This window comes from Amblyomma mixtum, chromosome 6 (assembly GCF_055824585.1).
Source record: "Amblyomma mixtum isolate Tamu chromosome 6, ASM5582458v1, whole genome shotgun sequence".
NCBI lineage: Eukaryota > Metazoa > Arthropoda > Arachnida > Ixodida > Ixodidae > Amblyomma > Amblyomma mixtum.
Window position 1 is genome coordinate 51,603,266 of NC_143017.1, and position 20,651 is coordinate 51,623,916.

Below are 20,651 nucleotides of genomic sequence, written 5' to 3' on the forward strand. Positions count from 1 at the left end.
GCCCCTCAAGAGAGGCCCTCCATCCAATGGGACCGACCGATTGTCATGACATTATGGTTAATCCGTGGTTTCACCTTGCACCTGCCAGCCCTCTAGGATACATGCTAGCAGGTGCAATGAGATTAATCATGACATCATGGCAGTCAGTCGTCACCATTGACTGAAGGGCCTGCTTTGAAGGGAATTTGCCTCTTCGTTCTTGAGTTCAGTTGTTTCTACCAGTGGCGCTACAGTGGCCACAGCAGTGCTCCGCCAGTGCGCACGTGGTGATTGGTCCCCATGCGAAAGGCGTGCGCACAGCTGGCCAGCATCTGGCGCCATCTGGCAACCTCGGGGCAATCTGCTATGCACAACTGTGGATCGCAGTAGCGGCCGCAGAGCGCGCAATGCTAAGTCTTCATTATTATCACTGCATTACTGTAAAACATCCTTATCCGGACTTCACAGAAATGAAAAAAAAAAATGTGCAAATTATGTGAATCTCTAATTAGTCCTCCAAAGTAGCCAAACACCATTCACAGGAAAGTAAAATTTATTTGGTGAAAACCTGGGGAATAATGGTCATCTCCTTTTAAGACAATAACTGCATGACGTAGATGACTTTTAGCAGTTCCATTGAATGCCTTCATTCGCTCACACAATGTCGATCAGAAGCAGAACTACTCCATAGTGGTAAAGGTCACTGCGGCTTCCTTGCAATGTGTGACGCGGTAGTGTGCTGGAGATTCTTCTCAAGTGGCATCACACATGAGGAGGCTTCACCGCACAAACTGCGACCGTCACGTCATGAGCGTGGCGTTTCAGAAATGCCACGCAGGGAAGCAAGGGAAGCGTGCATTGGCACCGGAGCGGCAAGGTGCCTTGGATGTACAGAAACAAATGATAATTGCTAAAAGACATTCATCGCTTTAAACGGCTAGCTGATGTGCGCTGCTTATAGCCGCCGTCGCCGCGGGCTGGCGGCGAAGCTCCGAAAATGAAACTACAGAGCCAGACTCTTTCGGCCTACTGACAGGAGCATGCTGTTGTGCAGGGGGCGTTGTAGAGGGGCAAGGAAAACAATGGGATATGCAGATCAGGCCTGGAGACAAATATTTGGCCATTCACAGTTGTGGAGTAGGTTGCACTTATGACACTGCGCCAGTTCGACAGCCCGTGGGGGCATTTGGCAGGACTCCAGTGACAGTCCAATTTCTCCGAATATTCGAACTAGTGCCGAATTAACGAGGTTTTGATGTACTGTTACCGTGTTATTCATATTCGTTTCAAGATTTTTAAAAATCGGTTTTGTTAGTTGATTTTGTAACTCACACTTTAATGAATGAGTTTGTTCGTCTGTTCATTCGTTTGTTCATATTTCGTGCAAAGCAAAAGTAGTCAAACTCATAAAGTCAGGCTTGCTGTCACCAAATCACAGGCTCATTTAACAACACTACTGCAGCGTGGCCTTCCTGTGCTTTGTCATCTCGTCTGAAGACTAGAATTCTTTGAAAAGCAGTTGGCTTGGTATTCTTACGAAAAAGCAAAGCTTGATTGTCAGTGCAGCCTTTCTCTTGGGCTCTGTTTTCTTGATTTTTGTGCATTGCATTAAGTAATTATTGCATCATTCTAAAAAAAACATTTCAAGCCAAAAAGTACCTAATTTGATTACTGTCTTGGTGTTGTCATTTCTCAGAACAACTTGTGGAGTGCGTTTAACTTTCTCAATGTCATTATGTCATGTAAAGTCATTATTCGTAGCGTAGGAAAAATCTGTGGTGGGTCAGCACAAGTATTGAACATTCGCTTTTTGTTTTTCTGTTAGCAGAAACCTATCTTTGATTAAATCCGCATATTTGGAATCTGAGTTGTTTTTTATCAACATAAGCCGATTTAATATTTCAAGTTAATCCTTTACAGACTTAAAGCCAATGATCTGGTGATAGTGGGTGTGAATGTTTTTTGGTAGTAATTGAAAAAGCCGCCGGTCCCACCAAGTGGTCAGATTTGGCACTTTTCGTACATTTTTAAAACTGGTTTTGTTCATGCTTACTAAATCTTGTCCTACACAACTCAGTATGAAGGCCTGTGTACTGCTTGTCTTCTGATAGAAGTTACATTCAGTGCTACCATGTTTGATAATCCAAAATTTTAAACAGCTGGACTCATAATTTTAATTAATGACGTTAAAATCTGTTATATGCATTATGGATTGTCCTCAGTTAACGGCAACTGCTGCTTATACAAAATTCAGTCATTGTGATCAAACTGTACTATTGACAAAAAGCAGGTTACCGTATAAATGCTTGTAAGGGCAGCACCCTGTTTTCCCCCAGGAAATATTAAAAAAAAAAAAAAGCCCCATGCAAGGGCCGCACCCAAACTTTCCCTGACCAAAGGCGGGAGTAGCCTTCAAAATGCACAGGCCATGGCCTCTGTGATCAGCTCTGGCTGCGAGCAATGGTGCGCTTTATCGCAGAGGTCACACAGGCGCACAGGCACTTCCAGGTGCTGCCCACGAATGGCGCCCGAGGCCACAGGTCATGATCATCATCATCGTCGTCTACTTTTTCCTCTGCCGTGAGCTCCCGCTATCGGCGTCAGTATCACCAGCTCCAGCTTTTTGTGGCAGTCAAAGGAGGTGTGACAGTTGTTGAGCGTGTCAGTTCGCTGCAGTTGTGGCTTTCATGTGCTGTCGCTGAGCGTTACAATGTTAGCACAATTTGCAAGCACCTTGATAGCTACACAGCTGATAGTTTGCTCTCAAATGCGGCAAGCATGCGGCGGGCAGGAAATTCAACATGGCCGAGAAGGGCATCTGACGGTGGCACAACCAAACAGATACAGTGAGGAACACAAGCTGCTAAAAGCGCGCTCTTCGAGGCAAGCCGTGCAAGTTTCCCAAACTGGAAGAAGAGCTGCTCAGCTATGCGATGGAAGTGCGGAACAACGGCTGCGCGTTGACAGCAGACATGCTGTGCGGCTTCTTTTGGGATGAGCGTTGTGGGGTTTAAATAGGGGAGATATATACGTTCTCCTAGTTTAACCGCGGCTGACACAGTTCAAAACCGCGCGGACCCCACCCCGTGGTCGCGAGCGCTACCCAGCGCTCACCGACCATGGCGGGCCTTGCTCTGCGGGATCAAAGGAACGACACACTGGCTGACACAAATAAGGTATTTATTGCTATAACAACAATAACGCCAGCTAGCAACAAAATACACTGAGGAATCGAGGATGTTCAACTCACCAGCACGGTTACGAGCAAACGTTGGCCCACGCTAGGGCAAGAGAGAAGCTCCGAGGCCGGACAGGACGGGCTTGCGAGAACATGTTCCCACAACGAGGTTGCCCACTGGCGAAGAGCGGAGCCGCGCGCGACATGTCCGCGTGCTTCCCCTGTCCTGAGCAAAAGAGGCGTCATGCAGCAAAACGCCATTTGTGGCGCTGGTGTCGCTGCGACGCGAGCGCCGTCCCCTGTTAGTTAAAGTAACACAACTGAGAAGAGTGCCTTGCAGGAGAAGCTAACCACAGTTGGGGTGCATTGTGGGAAAGCGAACCACAGGGGACGAACGAGTGCGTCCCCACAGCGTGCACCAGAGCACAGCACCAGCTCAAACTCTGAAGACTCCGTGAGTGATTACTGAATGTAGAATAAGTGCCGCTCATTTCCTGATTGGTCTGTTTTTAGTTAAAAAAAAAAATTTCACACTTTGCATGTATAGGCCGCACCTCAAAAATTGGCCCTCGAATCTGAAAAAAAAAAAAAGTGCGGCCTACACGCGTTTATACGGTATTCACTATAATCAGATACAACTCAAGAACACAGCAGCTTTTTCCCTGCAAATGACCCCCTTCAAGCCAGTGGCATCGGTCGATTCTGATGACCCTACTGCAGGGTCATGGCCCTACTGATGACCCTACTGCAGGGACAATGCAGGGAGCTGCACCACAATGGAGAGAGGGGTCTATATCCGGCCACAGAGGGAACTGATTATCCCCTTTCATCCACCACTACTTGATTTGTCACACTATCAGGTCCATGAGAATAGGCCTACGCCATTGGCTGGAAGGGGGTCCTTTGATGGGGAAAAGCCACTGAGTTCTGAAGTTGCACCAGACTGTAGTGGCAGCAAATTGGATGACACACTGGTGTAGTCTGTTCTCTTTTGTCATTGTTAAATTATGAGATGAAACCAATATGTGCAGTACTCCAAACATGTTTGTGTTTTTTCAAACTAAGCACTAAAATGGATACTTGATCCACTTTTGTGCTTAGTTTGGACATTCTTCTGCTAAAATCTTTTAGAACCAAGATCTTTAATTACTTTTCTGTGCACTTCAGGGACAAGGCTATTTTTCTGTTGTTTATATCTTTTTTTGTTTACTCATTATTGCAGGCTTCTTGACAGCAGGTTTAGGAAAGTGGGAGTTGGAAGCTTACAGATAGAGAGCATCCAGGAAGCCGATGAAGGCACGTACATGTGCCGGGCTGAGAACCATGAAGACTCGGTTGATGCTAGTGCCACTGTGGAAGTTCAAGGTATGTATCTAGTTGTTTCTTCTTTCCCATCTGCCTGCGTGTTTAGCGTTTTTTTTTTATAACTCTTTAAATGCACAATAAATATTATTTATATAATTTTGCTCAGCTGTGAGGAAAAATAATTACTCTTGTTAAGAGCCCATACTATTATTGCCTTGTTAGCATGTGCTAATTAAAATTTGAAACACACTAAGGCACAAGGGTATTAAGTCCGAATGTTCTAGCATCAAGCAACTGAACTGCAAACAGGATACTTGTAACGCGAACGTTAGAATAAAAAAAATAATACCTTCTGCAGAATAAATACGCATGGGGGATACATTAACACTTTCACGAAGCAGCCTTTGCGACAACAAAATGAAAATCAGTTGCACTTATATGCAGTATCTCTCATCTGAAATCTTTTTTTTTTCTGTTCCCATTTCAGTAGTCTTGTTCGCATTTAGTTTGTTGGTAATGGTACACCCACATCAAAAGCTTATACACCACCTTTTCACGCGTCCTAGAATAGATATGTACAACCTTCACACTTTACACCCTTAAATCTAAAACGGCGCACTCTCAATGCAAAACAAGTTGTATTTCACTGTGAAGTCCCATTTCGTAAACATGTTATGGCAGGTGTAAACTCATGTTTGCCATTATTGTGACTGTGCTACACTTGTTTTTATTTCATGGTGTTAGAATTTAATAGAGCTCTCTTTCTGGCTTTCGTCATGCCTTTCCTTTCTCTCTTGTAATTTTCCAGTTCCTCCAAGGTTCACAAAAAAGCCCAAGAGCAAGGTGGCATATGGAAAAGAGGATGTTGAGTTTGAGTGCGAGGTGTACGGGAAGCCGGACCCAGTGGTGCAGTGGTATCGCAATGGAGAAGCCATTATCCAGAGCGAGTACTTCCAAATTGTTAATGGCAACAGCCTCAGGATTTTGGGACTGGTTGACGCAGACAAGGGCATCTACCAGTGCATGGGCTCCAACCCAGCTGGGAACATCCAGACTGCAGCTCAGCTGATTGTGCTGGACCCCGGTGAGTTGCAAGGCGTACTGGTCTAACAATTCATTTCATGTGTATTTGTAAAGGCCCATTTAATTATTCATAACAGAGAAGAAAGACAGTGAACTGCAAAAAGAATGCTCATAGACAGCAGTTTGTTATTAAACCACCACAAAGCAACCCAGAACCTTAGAGTACAAAATTGGTCAAATCTTCATAGCTACGAACAATAGCTTGCATTGAATCTTCAGGGGACTGCAGAAGCCTTTCGTGTTGTGCATGTTTTGTGATTAGATATTTCGGTATATTATGCACCTTTGAATTGTACATATGACACTTTTTATGAAAGTACTTTAAGAAAGCGGGCAAAGCGTCTTTACATTTGATATATATGAATGAACCTGTGTATGTTCATGTGGGTGTGTGTTTATATGTGCGCATGCACTTGTGTGCATATGGCTCAGAAAGTGTGTTAGAAAGCATCTATGAATTTCTTCACCTCATGCGAGTAAACATGAAATTACTTTAAATGCATTGCCTGGATGCAGCAAACTTGTCTTCACACTTTATAATGCTGTGATTACACAGGGCTAGTAGTTTTCGCATTCATTTTTCTATTGCAATAACTGTACAAAGATCGTGATTATGTCTGTCGTTTAGATTTAAAAAAAAAAACTGTCTTCTCACATTTGACTGGCACTGCATAATTCATGTGTGAAATGCTGGTCTTGTATACTTCATTGCAAGTCGAATATTCTAAAGATTGATATTAATTATCACTTTCTTTTTTTTTTTCGTTTAAGTGCTAGATTTTAGAGATAACAGCCTACCAGTAGGGAACATTGGCAAATTTGCTCACAATTTTCGCTTTTGTTTTTGTCCCCATCTTTGCTGTCTTCTTTGCTTTGACATTTCTCTGCTGTCTGCAATCTTACGTTTTCATTGCACGGGAACATCTATGTGCCTGGATTTTCTGTCCCACTTACACCCCTCACTTATTCTTGCATTTTCTGACAATGCTCTTTCTCTATGCTGCTCCTTTCTTTCTAACAAAAACTACGTGCACTTAACGTTCCTGCGAGTCTAATGCTGTACTCGCAATAAAACTCTTTAACCCTTTACCAATATTCTTGGCTGGCCCACTGCTGACATGCTTTGCTAACTCAGAGTCTCCTCGTCTTGCAACCCACGCTGCTTTCACTAACCCCTTCCTGGACACCTCAGGCGAACTGCAGCGAAGCAAAGATGTCCCGTCAGCACCGCGTGACGTGACAGCACGCCTTGTGTCCACGCGCTTTGCAACACTCTCGTGGAGTGTCCCGGAGAAAGTGGAAGGCCACATCCTGGCTTACTCTGTCTACTACAGGGAGGAAGGATCCAGTCGGTTAGTATGCCAGATGTCCCCAATGTTTGTCTCTCTATTTCGCAAGCTTCTGTAGTCTTCAGTGGGCTGTCTCACGGTCATGCAAGGGGCCTTTACTTAGCTGATTATGGTGGTAATAATTATTACAGTTCCTGTGCTTCTTTGATCACTGTCTTTTTGGAAGTGAAGCACTCAGAAGAAAAGGCTGCTGTACAGATAGTGACACCTCCTTGTCAAAAAGGTGTCAAGACTATGTTGAAAGCAATGTTGCTGTTGAGTCTGTTGAAGAAGATTGGGTTGACAGACTGAGCTCAGGATAGTCAGATTAGTATGTTGTGACATGTGGAAAGCCAGCAGTATGTCAGATCAGACATCCTGCTGCGGAGTGGTACCATCAGCAACCGACCGTGGAAAAGTGTAGGAATAGTGACTGCTTACATTTTCGCAGCTTTTTAGTTCATTCTTACATTTCAGTTCATTGTGCCACTTAGGTTTCACATCACGAAATAGAGTGTGGTTTGCTGAAACCATGGTATTTTCTGAACTGATTGGAATAGTTGTAATTGTTTCAGAAGTGGGGAAACAGTGATGCGTGAATTCTGAAGAATACATTCACAGCAGGCTTTAACAAAGTTTTGACTGTTACGGGTTGTGTATTTTGTCATGAAACATGACACCACTGTGAATGTTTTTGAAGACCACGTGTTTGTGACAACAGTCAATGATACTTCCGTCCAGCACAGATCATTCTCATGCCTGTATGTTGCTACAGGGAACGTGTCCTCAACACAACAAGGCAGAGTCTGGAGGAGATCATCATCCAGGGCCTGCGGCCATCCACCAAGTACTACTTCCGCGTGGTGGCCTATAACGAACATGGACCTGGCGAGAGCTCACCAGAGCTGGAGGTGGAGACAAATCCCGAAGGTGAGTCATGCAGAGACAGTGCGCTGAGAAATGTGGAAGACCTCTGTCAGAGAGTGCCAACATTCTCAGAATTTTGATTTCGAATGAATTCATACCTTGGGCTCACTAAACCACTACAGTTGGCTCATTTTTGAGAGCTTATGCTCGTGTAGAACTGAGCATGTGTCTTGCTTCTTATCTAGTTTTTATTTGTTTTTTATTTAATTCAATGTAAGTGCAACATGTTCTAGCTCTTATACAGAACAAAATCATAATTTAAGCGTGTTGCGACGGTAATGTTAAAAGAGACACCCAAGGATACATATTGTCACACTTGGAGAAGTGAGGAGGGGAGCAAATAAAGGGTGGTTGTTGTGACAGTAAAAAGCATTCATGGCACTATATAGCAACAAAGTCTTGTGAAAGGTGTGGGTGTTATCAGAAAGACCTATAGCAGTTAATTATATTGTCCATTACTTACTTGATGCAAATTCAACTGCCACACAAAAAATAGGTGTGGTGCTGCACATAGTGTAAACACCATTTAATAGGCTTCAGATCGATATATTCGACAAATAATGGAGCAGGTTAAAACATAAGCGTTATTCATTCTTTGGCCGACTCGGTTATTTCAATTTCACATTAAGCTATTTTTTCCTGCAATCAGAAGCAAATAAAGCTGGTAACAAAAGTTTTCTGCCATTTCCACTCATGCAACTTTCATCATGGATAAAAAATCGACCTGTAGAGTGCTATGAAGTGTCATTTCTTGTCACTAGCCGGTTTGAAGGCAGACTGATTAGTCTAGCTTGTCAGTGGTTTTTTGTGCGATGAATTCTAATCATTGCACCTACACTGATGCCTGTTGCTGTGGTGAGTTGGACTAGTAAACAGCAGTAAGGGAGTTTTGAGCTGATCGATGAATGCACGCACGCACGCACGCACACATACACACACACACACACAGAGAAAGAGCATACAGATGCACGCTTGTACATACACAGACAGACAGACACATGCATGCATATACACACACATACACGTGCTTAGCCCTTTATTGCAGCGTTGATGTATAGAATGCAAGGTAACCACATAAGCACGTAAACAGAGATGCATACAAGGGTACCATATTTTGCAAACTTTTGGCAATAAAGACAACGCACTTCTCTCATATGACGTATCACATGCTGGAAGCATTGTAGATGCTTTTGCTGAAGTGCGTCTATTGCTACCTGTTTTTTTTTTTTTTGTTTCCATTCGTCAGTGAGCATCCCAGGGCCACCACGCAGCTTGAAGGCCATTCCAGTGTCGCCAACAGCGATACGTGTCTACTGGGAGCCACCAGAGAGCCGCAGGGAAGTGGTTCAGCACTACCAGCTTTCGTACCAGGAGACCGGCACAACTGAGGAAGAGGAGAAGCGAGTGACCACCACGGAGACCTGGTACCACCTCAGGAACCTCAAGAAGTACACGGAATACAACATTTGGATCACGGCTGTTAATCAGAATGGCTCAGGCATCAGCTCTGAGGAGACCCTGGCTCGAACTTTCTCAGATGGTGAGTTGCATAAAACTGATGGAGCTGATGTGACTAGATTGTTACATACGTATTATTTCTCCTTATGAACTGTTTTTATGGGCTTGCTTAACAAACGCGAAGCTTTTGAAATACAAGAATGAGTGGATGTGGCCTAGAGAAAGGCTCATATTTTACTCATTTTTGTGGTATATATGCTTTAATACTTTTGTTTTTCAGCTCCATCTGATGTACCACAAAATGTAAGCCTGGAAGCTGCAAGCTCTACAGTAAGTAACCCACCCACCTGTGACACATTCATTTGACAGTGCTGACAGAACTGGTGTTGTAGGTGTTGTTTCTACAGAGTGCACTCGAAGCTCCAGAGATAACTTGACTACAAAATGTGAACTAAGCTTCACTTGTGAAACTTAAAAACAGCTTCACATCTATGCTGCTGTCTGTAGCAGTTTTAAAACTGTACAAATTAAGTATCTTTCACGAGACTGTTCATTGGGGTTCCAATAGGAGAGTATGCTTATCAGAAAGCTGTTAAAGGGACCATGCAAAGAATTAAAAGCCGCTTGTAAATGTTAGAAGTGATGCTCAGAAGCATTGACACCAAGTATGAGTCTTCGGAACTGAGCCGGCAATTTATTATGAATTTTTAAAAATCGTGTTTTTTAAAATTCGCGGGCCGTTTGGTGTCTTCGTAGGGAGCCATTTTGGAACCAAAATCGGTAAAACAGACGTCACTAGTCCCATGACGTCGGCAGGCCACCACACGCTGTCATTCGCTCAGCCGCGGCAGCTACGACGTCACGGGCACACTTCCGGTAGCGGTGAAAATCGTCTGCTCGAGCCGCCGCGCGCCCCCCTCGGGCAAGCGCGATCCAGGGCATTGCCTTCGCGCATATGTTTTCAATTTACCTCTGCCGCCTCCTTCTGTCGCGAGTTCGGGAGCCAAGAAAGCGCAGAGACCGGAGAGGCGCTGCCGACGCACGCTGCTCCTCAGGAGTGGGACAACCGGAAGTCGCAAACTGAACGGCAGCGAATGACGTATTCATGGGCGGTGCCCAGTCCCGGAGCTGTTTTGTTTATTTTTTTATGGTGCCCCGCGCGTACGAGTTGAGGGGGGAGAGGAGGAGCGTGATTTTTAATCGTCTATAACTTCGTTGTTATTGATGCTAGCTCAAAAATTCTTGCGCTGGGGTGACGAGTGATGGATTGCCTATCTTTACGTAATCTCAATAAATTTATTTCATAGTCCCTTTAAGGGGGGATGAGGGTCTTAAAACTGACCTTTTTATTTATGGCTAGAATCTCGTGAAATTTTGCACACATGTGCGTTTTTCTCTTCTGATTCCAAAAATGTAGTCCTAATTGAGCTGGTGGTCTTAGATTAAAAGTTATCTTAAATTCTAGAGTGTAATTAGGCAATTTCTTATGCAGTTTTAATGAACTTTCTCATTACATTTTGCTGCCTTTAATTACATGAATTGATAGCCAGCAAATTTCCATACCCGATGACATTTTTACTTCTTTTGTTTAGGCCACATATATATAGCTATTACAATTAGCTTAACGAGTTGCAGTGTCAAATACTGCAACCTTTTACTCTCGACGCAGTATATTAGGATGATATGCCTTCAGAGAAAATCAAAGAATGTCACCGGGTATGGGAACTCTCTGGCTATCAATTCATGTAAATAAACGCAACAAAATGCAGTGAGAAAGTCCGTTAAAGCTGCGTAAGAAACTACCTAATTACGTTCTAGGCTTTGTAAGATCTAAGACCACCAGCTCAATTATGATTACATATTTGGAATCGGAAGAGAAAAATGCATCTGTGTTCAAAACTTCACGACATTCTAGCCATAAATAAAAAAGTTAGTTTTAAAACCCTCGCCCCCCCCCCCCCCCCCCTTCCTTAATAAACGTGTATATTTTACCCTGAAAGCTGATATCTGCAATAAATCAGGCTACAAGAGTATGAGTCACCCATCTCTTTTTTTGTTTTTTCAGACCAAATGAAGCACTTACACACTCAGTAAGGCTCTAAACTAAACAAATAGCAGCTCACTGCAGGCTGCTATATGTGCATGCATAATTTAATTTCTTGTATAGATGTTTAAATTCTCACAATTCCTGTTCCTCCGTCACCACAGAGTATTATAATCAGATGGGAGCCCCCACCGAAGGAGTCCCAGAATGGCATCATCACAGGCTACAAGATCAGGTACAAGCTGAAGGGCAGCCGAAGAGGAGACACCATAACCACCGATGGGAACCGGAGGCTATACGCCCTGTCAGGTTAGTATGTGGGCACTTTCACCAGGTACACCGGGTTGTACCGACAGGACACACAGCCATTGTGGTCCCATTATGCAAAGGCTTGCTGCTGAAGAGTGGGCATTTGCCAGAATAGATTTTCACGTGGACAATTTGGGAAATCATAGGTGCTCCTTGTATTCCAATGTCATCACTGCTTCCAGGTTGCATTTATGGTTCTTAGTTACTAGTGTTACTAGTTACTAGTTACTAGTTACTAGTGTATCAGTGCACACTAACCAAGGTGACCAGTCACAAGATTCTTGAGTTGGCGTTGCATACGTGAAGGGATGCAAGATTGCTGTGCAGATCCTGAAAACCAACAAGGAATCATGAAATTGGTAATTGCTTGTGCAAAACCAAGCCAGATATGAGTGACATCAATTTGTAGATGTACTTCTGTGTCAGAGAATTATCATCTCTTTGTAAAAAAACAAATTAAAATGGTTTAGTTACATAGCTTGAGCATCAAGTTTTTGGTTTCCTAGTTCTTTTGCGGTTCTAGTCATTCGAAAGGCACTTTTTGTTTTTGACGGTTCACATGGGACTTTGTTGGTATAGTTGATCATAGTTGCAGTAAAGTTTTACCGGTCAAGAAATTTCAGTGCGTGTCTGGTCTTGGCACACAGTGATTGTTTTGCAGAAGCTGCATAGCATGATTTGTACTTTTATAGTTCCTCTGTTGTTGTTGTGCACCGAAGCTGAGGTGTCTGTCATTTCTGTCAAATCATTCAAATTCTCATGGCTGTGTCTTTTTTTTTGTATTCTGCACAGTGTATTGGTGATCATTTTGGTGTTGTACCACTTTAAGATTGAACCCTATTACCTATAAGGCTCTTAAATTAGCAAGTTCATTGAGGTAGCTTACTCATGATATCAGCAAAAAAAAATAATAAAAAGGCGCTAAGAACACTTCGCCAGTTTTATTTTCATACAGAGCAACTGCTTTTTGATGAGCCCGGGCCAAGGTATGAACGACATCCTATACGCTTCTAGCATGTTTACTACATCTCGAATCCTGGCTCACTGCTTTTTCCTGTGTGTGCCTTCATCTTATTTCATTCCATTTTGTTTATTCATGTCACCACTTTATTCTTTCCAGGTCTAGAGAAAGGTGCTCAGTATAGTGTGAAAATTGCTGCCCTGTCTGTAAATGGGACAGGACCTGCCACGGATTGGATGACTGTGGAGACATATCAAAATGACCTTGATGGTAAGTCTGAAAAAATGACTAGAGCTAGGGATAAATTCTCCTGCCCAAGCTTATCACCATGCTCAAGTCTGCACACTCTGTATTGTGTGCTCTATCTAATGCAACATGTGACATTAAACCTGTGCATGCAGGTTGTTGGAACTTATTTATTTTATCAACATATGAAAGAAAACACAGAGATAGGACATAGGAACAAAGCATATCAGTTTTTCTTCCTTCATCTTGTTTTCCTATGCAATGTTTTCTTTATGTGCTACTGCACCAACTTGCCCGACTTTATTCAAACTGTTGTCGAGTTGCTCTAATTTGTAATAGCTAAGCACTCACTATTAAGCCCTTGTTGCAAACAACTGGGTTTGTAAAGCGACATCTATCGACTGTTGCGGAAATAAACGCGCCCCGTAAAATGCTTCTTTCAGCTAAACGGGCTCATTGTTCGAGCTCAAATTTCGCATAGAAATGGCATTTGGTCGGCAGAATTGTTTAATACCACGTTTGCTTGGGGTACTTACCTGATTCGAACAGAATAAGTCGGATATTCACATCGTCTGCGGCGACGACGAAGAAAATTAAGCTGCTCTGTCAGCTATTGCACCGGTGGCGCCATCTCGTTTGTTGGTCGTGAACAATCAGCAAAGGAGGGGGTTTCGCGGGGTTTGAAGACGCTCTTTCAACTGGTTTTTTAATGCTCACAGAAAACTTAGCTTGCTGAAAACTAAGTTTTGCCAAGCTAAGTTTTCTGTGAGCATTAAAAAACCAGTTGAAAGAGCGTCTTCAAACCCCCCGAAACACCCTCCTTTGCTGATTGTTCACGACCAACAAACGAGATGGCGCCACCGGTGCAATAGCTGACAGAGCAGCTTAATTTTCTTTGTCGTCGCCGCAGACAATGTCAATATCCGACGTATTCTGTTCGAATCAGGTAAGTACCCCAAGCAAACGTGGTGTTAAACAATTCTGCCGACCAAATGCCATTTCTATGCGAAATTTGAGCTCGAACAATGAGCCCGTTTAGCTGAAAGAAGCATTTTACGGGGCGCGTCTATTTCCGCAACACGCGATATATGGGCTACATTTAGCAAACTCGTGTTGGTGGTGGCACACCACACCCTTACCCCCTCCCAAACCCCCACACCCCATTTGTTTACTGCACCCGGCTTCCTAAATACTGTCACTGCTGCACCCTAACACCCTACCTTCACACCCTCCCTCACTGCACCTGCTACGCAGGGCTGCTGCCTTATATGGACGGGTGAGAAGACGTGCATGGCCACGCATGGTCGCACATATGATGCCCATCCTGCACCCCTACTATCACACCTTACACCTCTTACCGATGGTTTCCAAATAAACATTCTGATTGTCATTAGCATTTCACACCACCTCAGCTGTCACTAACATTCCAACTGCCACAAGGATAAACGTCTGGTGAATTTTTTGCTTTAATGCACTGGGGGACATTCGAGACTGGACTGTAATCCTACAGCAGGCTTGCGATGTGGTAATGCTGGAATTAAATTTTGTTTAATATCCAACACAAACTAAAAAAAATGACTTTTTTTTGTCTGTATTTTGCTGCTCTTAGCTCTTCTATGGTTGATGTTTCATTCGAGCTGCATTTCCCAAAGCAGATGTCATAGGGTGGAGTCAGATGAGCTGAAACAAGCCCTAACCTCATTGAACCTGTGTGGCTTTCTTTTAAAAACTTTTCTTTTCTTTTAATTTGAAACATTTTTAAAACGTCTTTTAAAATGAAAGAGAGAAGTCAAAAATAGCTCTTACACAATCAAGGCTCGTAGCATTTCAACAGGTTACCTAGCTCAAGGTTGTTCAGGGGTACAGTGTATTTACAGCTTGGAGGCTGATAGCTTGTACTCTGAACCCCTATTTTGAATTAAGCATGAAGTTCTGTTTTTAGCTCCTCTTTTTGGGAGACTCGGAAAAAACAAAATTGAAGTGCACTTAAGCTTCACCTTTAAGAGTGGAATGCGACAGTGGGTTACAGTGCTGTCAGGGAGTCCACAGAGCGAGCGGCGCGGCATCGCCTGTTCAGCACGATGCCTTGCCCGTTGGACAAATCGCTTGGAGTCTCTAGGAGGCCTCTCGAAGCAGCCCATCTACTGCCCAAAGAGATCACGAACAGGCTGCAGTGACACTGCTGCTCCCTGAATTGGCCATTGTGTGTTTCCATTGGGGTTGTGATTTTAGAGGAAAGGAAAGGCGCAGTAACTGCCTCACATATGGATGGACTCCTCAACCATGCAGTGAGGGAAGGGAAAAAGTCTGTAGTGAAAGAGAAAAGACAGAAAGAGAGGCCGTAATGGAGGTTGGTTTGGCATCACGACCACAACAGTGCACCACCACAACAGTGCACACAGATGCGTACTTCACAGGTGCATGGGCGGTATGGGTTCAATGGTTTGCACCCACACAAAACACGCACTGACCTTGGTCACCTGCTTTGGTCACCTGCCTGCTGGTCTGAAGCCGAGTTCACGAAGGGTTGTACCTACTCTGCCGCTCACTGGGGTGAAACCTTCATGTTATCACCGGGCTCCGTTTTTGGACCAGTTGATATTCATAGGTTTCATCTGCCGGTCCTCTAAATTCAAATCCACAACCCCTGTACCATGTCAGTGCACGTTACAGAACCCCAGGTCACCGAAATTACCGAAGCCCTCCACTGCAGTGTTTCTCCTAGCCTGAGTCGCTTGTAACATAGAACTCCATAAACCCAAATGCAAACTGAACACAGTCATAACAACACCTATCATATCTTAGTGTAAGCTATTTACATTTACTTTCATCTCTACAACATAGATGGTGCTGCGTTGCCACAGCTTATGGCAGTCAATTGAAGTGCTTTATAGAGTAGAATGCAATTGTTATTGGGTCCCGTTTCAAAGTTCGCTTGCTCGTAATTACTCATGTTGGCATCAGTACACAAAGACACTTCACGAAGTCAAAGACCACGACACATTCTCTAGGTCCACTTTTTATTCAGTTCGAACCAACAAGCCTTCGTAGCGTGTTCTGCGCGTGCTCGCATTTTTTTATGTACACATACCGCATTCTCTCTTAAGCTTTTCATTGCAGTCCTGGCTGAGCCATTTCATTTTGGTAGCACAACAGGATGTTCTTTCTGAGACCATTTGGTATGATGCTCATCTTGCTTTTAATAGGTACTTTTTTTCTTGAACTGGTGTGAGTTAGAATAAGGTGACATTATGCCAAACTGGGTCTGCTGAGTATTGAGAGCCTGATGCAAGCTGGGATTGCACAGAACATGAGGGGCCTCCATTGAACATTTTGCAATAACATGGGTTGGTTTTCATTGAGCTTTCTTTAGCTGTACATCACTCTCCGCCGGACATGGCATGGAGATGAAATCTGTATGATATAACCATAAAGCTCATTCTTGTGCCTTCCCTTGCCCCTGGTTCAGAGTCGCGAGTGCCTGATCAGCCGAGCGGACTGCGTGCAAAGCCAACTTCAACAAGCATCTTCGTGAGCTGGGCACCCCCACGAAACCTGGACATCATGATTCGTGGCTACACCATTGGCTGGGGCATAGGGCTACCTGATGTCTACACCAAGGTGCTCAATGGGAAGCAGCGCTACTACACCATAGAAAACTTGCGTGAGTATTTTGCTCTGTTCATCCACCCAGAAGCCGTTTCATATTGGCCTACCGGGGTTAATGCCCTAGTGGACTTGGACGAGCCAAGCTCATTTCTGGCTCATGGTGAGTCTGGCTTGTCATGTGTGTTCTGTTACTATTTGTCCTGTTGAAGTGGGTAGGGCTCATCGAAGGCATTTTTTTGGTTTGCCGACAGATGCTAGCATGGTTACTAACCATTTTGGTACCATTTCCGAAAAGAAAAATGTTTAAGGCGTTAAGGAGCAAGTTAACAGACTGTGTGTGCTTGTGAAGGAGATAGACATGACATCATGGCTCTCTTTCAAGTTGTTGAAAACTAAAAACTAAACATGTAAAAAACTAAACATTGCGCTGAGCATGTTGAAAACATGCTGAGCGCAATGGTGGAAGTTGGCCCTCAGCATACACAAGATTTCTGTTACGGATCATACTTAAAGTGACGCCACTCCAGCATTGTGGGCAAGACTTCAGTGTGGGCGCTAAAATGTCATTTGATTTGTCTTTTCGTTGGTACAGCTTCACTTTTTCGAGTTCTGTGTAAGTTTTAACCTCATAGTGTTAGTCTTTCGTCCACGTCATCTGTCAAGGATTAATGGGAAAGATCATGGAAATTGCTTTCAAGCAAGAATTTCACATTTCTAGGTTCCCGAGATCAGAAGAGTCATCTTTGAATAGCTTGTTGCAGGCAGCTCTGAGCTAATCTCTCATCTTTTCTTAGAGGTGGTGATTGGAGAGGGGCATTGATTTCGAATCACTGAGGGCAATTCACATCATGATTTTTTTTGCGGTCATGCTATGTGGACAGAAGGCTGCTTAAATCATTAAGAGCACCTATTTATACCAAATATTGTTGCTGCTTTATACAAAAACTGAACTGAAAACAAATTGCAGGGTGACTTATTTCTCAATTCGTGCTTATTTAACCCCTTGCGGTTCTTAGTTGGGTCCCTCTCGACAACGCGACTCGGCCATAGTGGTCTGCCGTCAAGCACCGCGCACTCGAGGCACTCAATAATGCCTCTTTTCATCTTTTCAGAGCCTTCCAATGAGTATGTGATCAGCGTACGAGCATTTAACCAGATTGGTGATGGTCAGCCCATTTATGAAACTGTGAAAACGCTGATTGAATCAAGTAAGTGTCGTACAAGATTTTCTGAAATTTTTCTACATTGTTATTGTTTATTTTTTCCTGCGTTGTAGACACGTTAAACACACGCCACATTACTTATACGTAGCATTGCTGGTTGGTAAATGATGACTCCAGAAGACTCCAGAAATTCAGTAACACTACAATGAACACAATGAAGCCACAAGGAACAAAGTGCACATTAGGTTAATCTATTTATTTCTTCTTCTTGCTTTTTGTGTCGATAATATAATGATCTTTACTTTCTAAATAATATGCTATCTCAAAGTTCTTTTAAGGTCACTCAGATCTGACCTAGAAGTGTTGAATATCTTTGCGGTGCCACTTCTGGGCTATATTTGAAGTGAAGAAACTTGCAATAGTCAGGGCAGTATTGCAATATTTATGATGACATTGACAGGACATGAAGTAATCTTTGTTGCTGTGCCACTCAAAACTAAACAGCATTGTGTCCTGTGAAATACATGGGAGCACATTCATCTTTCAGTTTGTTTCCATATCTAGTGGAAGCTTAGTCTTGTATAAGATGCCAGCCTAGTTTCGCATCAAAAAAAGGTGCAAACATGAACTACACTTGTTACATGCTTTGCTGTTGTGCAGCTTACTGTATGGCTGGAATCTCAAACTTTAATCATAATCAGGATGTTTTTTTCTGGCCTAATTGTAACATGGTCTGAAATGGACAGAATAATTGTCTATGCAAGATGTCCGCTTCTGGAGGGACTCCCGAGTGGTAGTGTATCCTATGCATCTGTTTTTTATTATACAATATGCATGGTGCCTTAGCACAACTTAAGTCTTCGCTTTATTTATTGTTTTTTTTTTTAATGGAAACTTTATTGTGATAACAGGAGATATGCACAAACACTGTTTGGACTGATAGCTACAAAGGCTAGTGGCCGGTCCAATACAAAAATTACTTGCAGTTCAGCCGCAGAGTACGGAAGACTAAAGAGTTAATCATGATGTGCACAACTGACCAAACACCAAGAAAAATGAGGTATCAAAAATTCACAAAACAAGAGTTTCAAGCAAAATTTGATTGAACTTGTAATGCAGTTTACAAGTCATTTTAAAATTTCTGGCTAATTTTACCTCGATGAGCAATTCGTTCCATGTTTTTGCTCCATTGAGCTCTACACCTTCTCTCTGCTGCTGTCAAGGTTCGTGTATCACCTTAATTCTCATGCTGCTTTTTGTTCACTCCTTCTCAGCTCCTGAGCCTTTGGTCCCAATGCTGCCCCCCGTGGGCCTCAAGGCCATCGTGCTGTCCCCCAACACGGTGGTCCTCTTCTGGAGCGACAGCACACTGCCCAGCAGCCAGGTGATCACGGACAACCGCTACTACACGGTCCGCTACAAGGCCAATGGGCAGCCCAAGTACCGCTACTTCAACTCCACCAACCTCAACTGCATGATCGACGACCTGCGGCCCAACACCCTGTACGAATTCGCCGCCAAGGTGGTCAAGGGCCGCCGCGAGAGCGCCTACAGCATGGACGTCCTCAACACCACGCAGGAGAGCCGTGAGTCACGTGCCCCACGTTTTGTCGAATGCAAACCCATTAAAGGGGCTGCGAAACACTGCCTGGGGGAATACCGGCTATACTTCAGGTGGGTTCTTTATGTCACACAGATGCTGACTTAAAAAGAATTACAGGAATCGATGCACAGGAACGGGAGTTATTCAGTGAAGAAATTTCAAAATACAAGCAAACAAAACGCTGCCCTCAACTCGATTTTGGCGGGGCTTCCCACTCCTATTTCGCTCTCCCAATGACGGCACCTGGCGCAACCAATCAAAACAGCCAGCCAGAGCACGTCGCGGAAGTTTGTACTCCATGGTTGCCTGCTCTCTGTAACTCGTTCTTGCTGAGACTGGCAGCGTTGTTTCCATGCCAGAGCGCCCCTGGTGGTGTATTTTTATTTTACTAGCTTTGCAGGGCTTTATCTACGACAAGCAAGTTGTTTTTGTTGATCTAATATAAAACGCAGACAGGTGACAAAATGTGTCTCTATTTATTCACACAATTTGCAGTATATTTACTGTTTGTCCGGTCATCAAGCTCGCGCCAGGTGATGTCATATCCGCTGCCAAAAACCCGCCGCTGTGTGGCGACACCATCAGAGCCATGAATTTGTTTTTGCGAGGACATTAAAATATTAAAAAACGGAATGTACGCGGTATTACCGACGCTAATAGCACCACTATAACTCACTGTATGCAATCAACAGGCAAAACAGTTAACTAAGATTGTGTTTCTGGGCCCCTTTAACGAAATGGCCGTGTTCAGAGCTTGCTACTGGCAGATCCCACTGGTGTGCTGATAAATGTGCTCCATCATGATCAACACTGCGGGAATCTTATCCGACTAAGTAATGAGACGGTCCAACACTTCTAATGCGTGTTGTACAAATAAACGCATGCCGTAGAATGCTTCTCCCAGCTTAGCGAACATATTGTTCGAGCTCAAATTTTGGCACAGAAACGGAATTTGGTCGGCAGAATTGTTTCATGCTACATTTGTTTCGGTTACTTGCCTGGATCGATCAAAAAAAGGAGCATATTCGCATCGTGGTCGGCGATGGTGAATGAAATCGCGGTGTTCTGTCAGCGATCGCACCGGTGGCGCCAGCTCCTTTGTTGGCCATGAAGATTTGGCAGTGAAGGGGGATTGAGTTGTTCTGCAAAGGTTTTGAGATGCTTTTTCAACTGCTTTACCGGTTATCAAAGTAAACATAGTTTGGCGAAAACTCCACTAAATTTCAATTCATTGGTGAAGGAGAGTCCTCAAACATCCCACAACACATCATATTCCAAAACATATTCCAACATATCTACAGAATTCCTGATGAAAAATCATCTTCGTGTATCTTTTCTTTTGTCTAAGTTTAGAAGAGATCATGTATACTGTGCATGTACAAGAGGCATTATTATTATTATTATTGCATTTAAAGTGTGAGACAAACAGACAGTTTAAAAGGAAACCGGAAAGAGACA

General features: G+C 43.7%; 1 protein-coding gene across 5 annotated transcripts in view; it reads left to right on the forward strand.

Annotated features, from left to right (window-relative positions):
• Positions 1–20,651, forward strand: part of fra (neogenin protein frazzled) — a 504,200-nt gene that overhangs the window by 461,229 nt on the left and 22,320 nt on the right. For 4 of the 5 annotated variants that reach the window (XM_089547899.1, XM_089547903.1, XM_089547901.1 and 1 more), the window contains exons 6-16: positions 4,380–4,522; positions 5,271–5,546; positions 6,681–6,897; positions 7,649–7,803; positions 9,047–9,340; positions 9,539–9,588; positions 11,467–11,611; positions 12,732–12,842; positions 16,288–16,482; positions 17,540–17,635; positions 18,865–19,176. In XM_089547899.1, coding sequence (XP_089404025.1) covers positions 4,380–4,522; positions 5,271–5,546; positions 6,681–6,897; positions 7,649–7,803; positions 9,047–9,340; positions 9,539–9,588; positions 11,467–11,611; positions 12,732–12,842; positions 16,288–16,482; positions 17,540–17,635; positions 18,865–19,176 — 1,994 coding nt within the window. The remainder of the gene's footprint in view (positions 1–4,379; positions 4,523–5,270; positions 5,547–6,680; positions 6,898–7,648; positions 7,804–9,046; positions 9,341–9,538; positions 9,589–11,466; positions 11,612–12,731; positions 12,843–16,287; positions 16,483–17,539; positions 17,636–18,864; positions 19,177–20,651) is intronic. The other variant, XM_089547902.1, reaches the window with a different exon arrangement.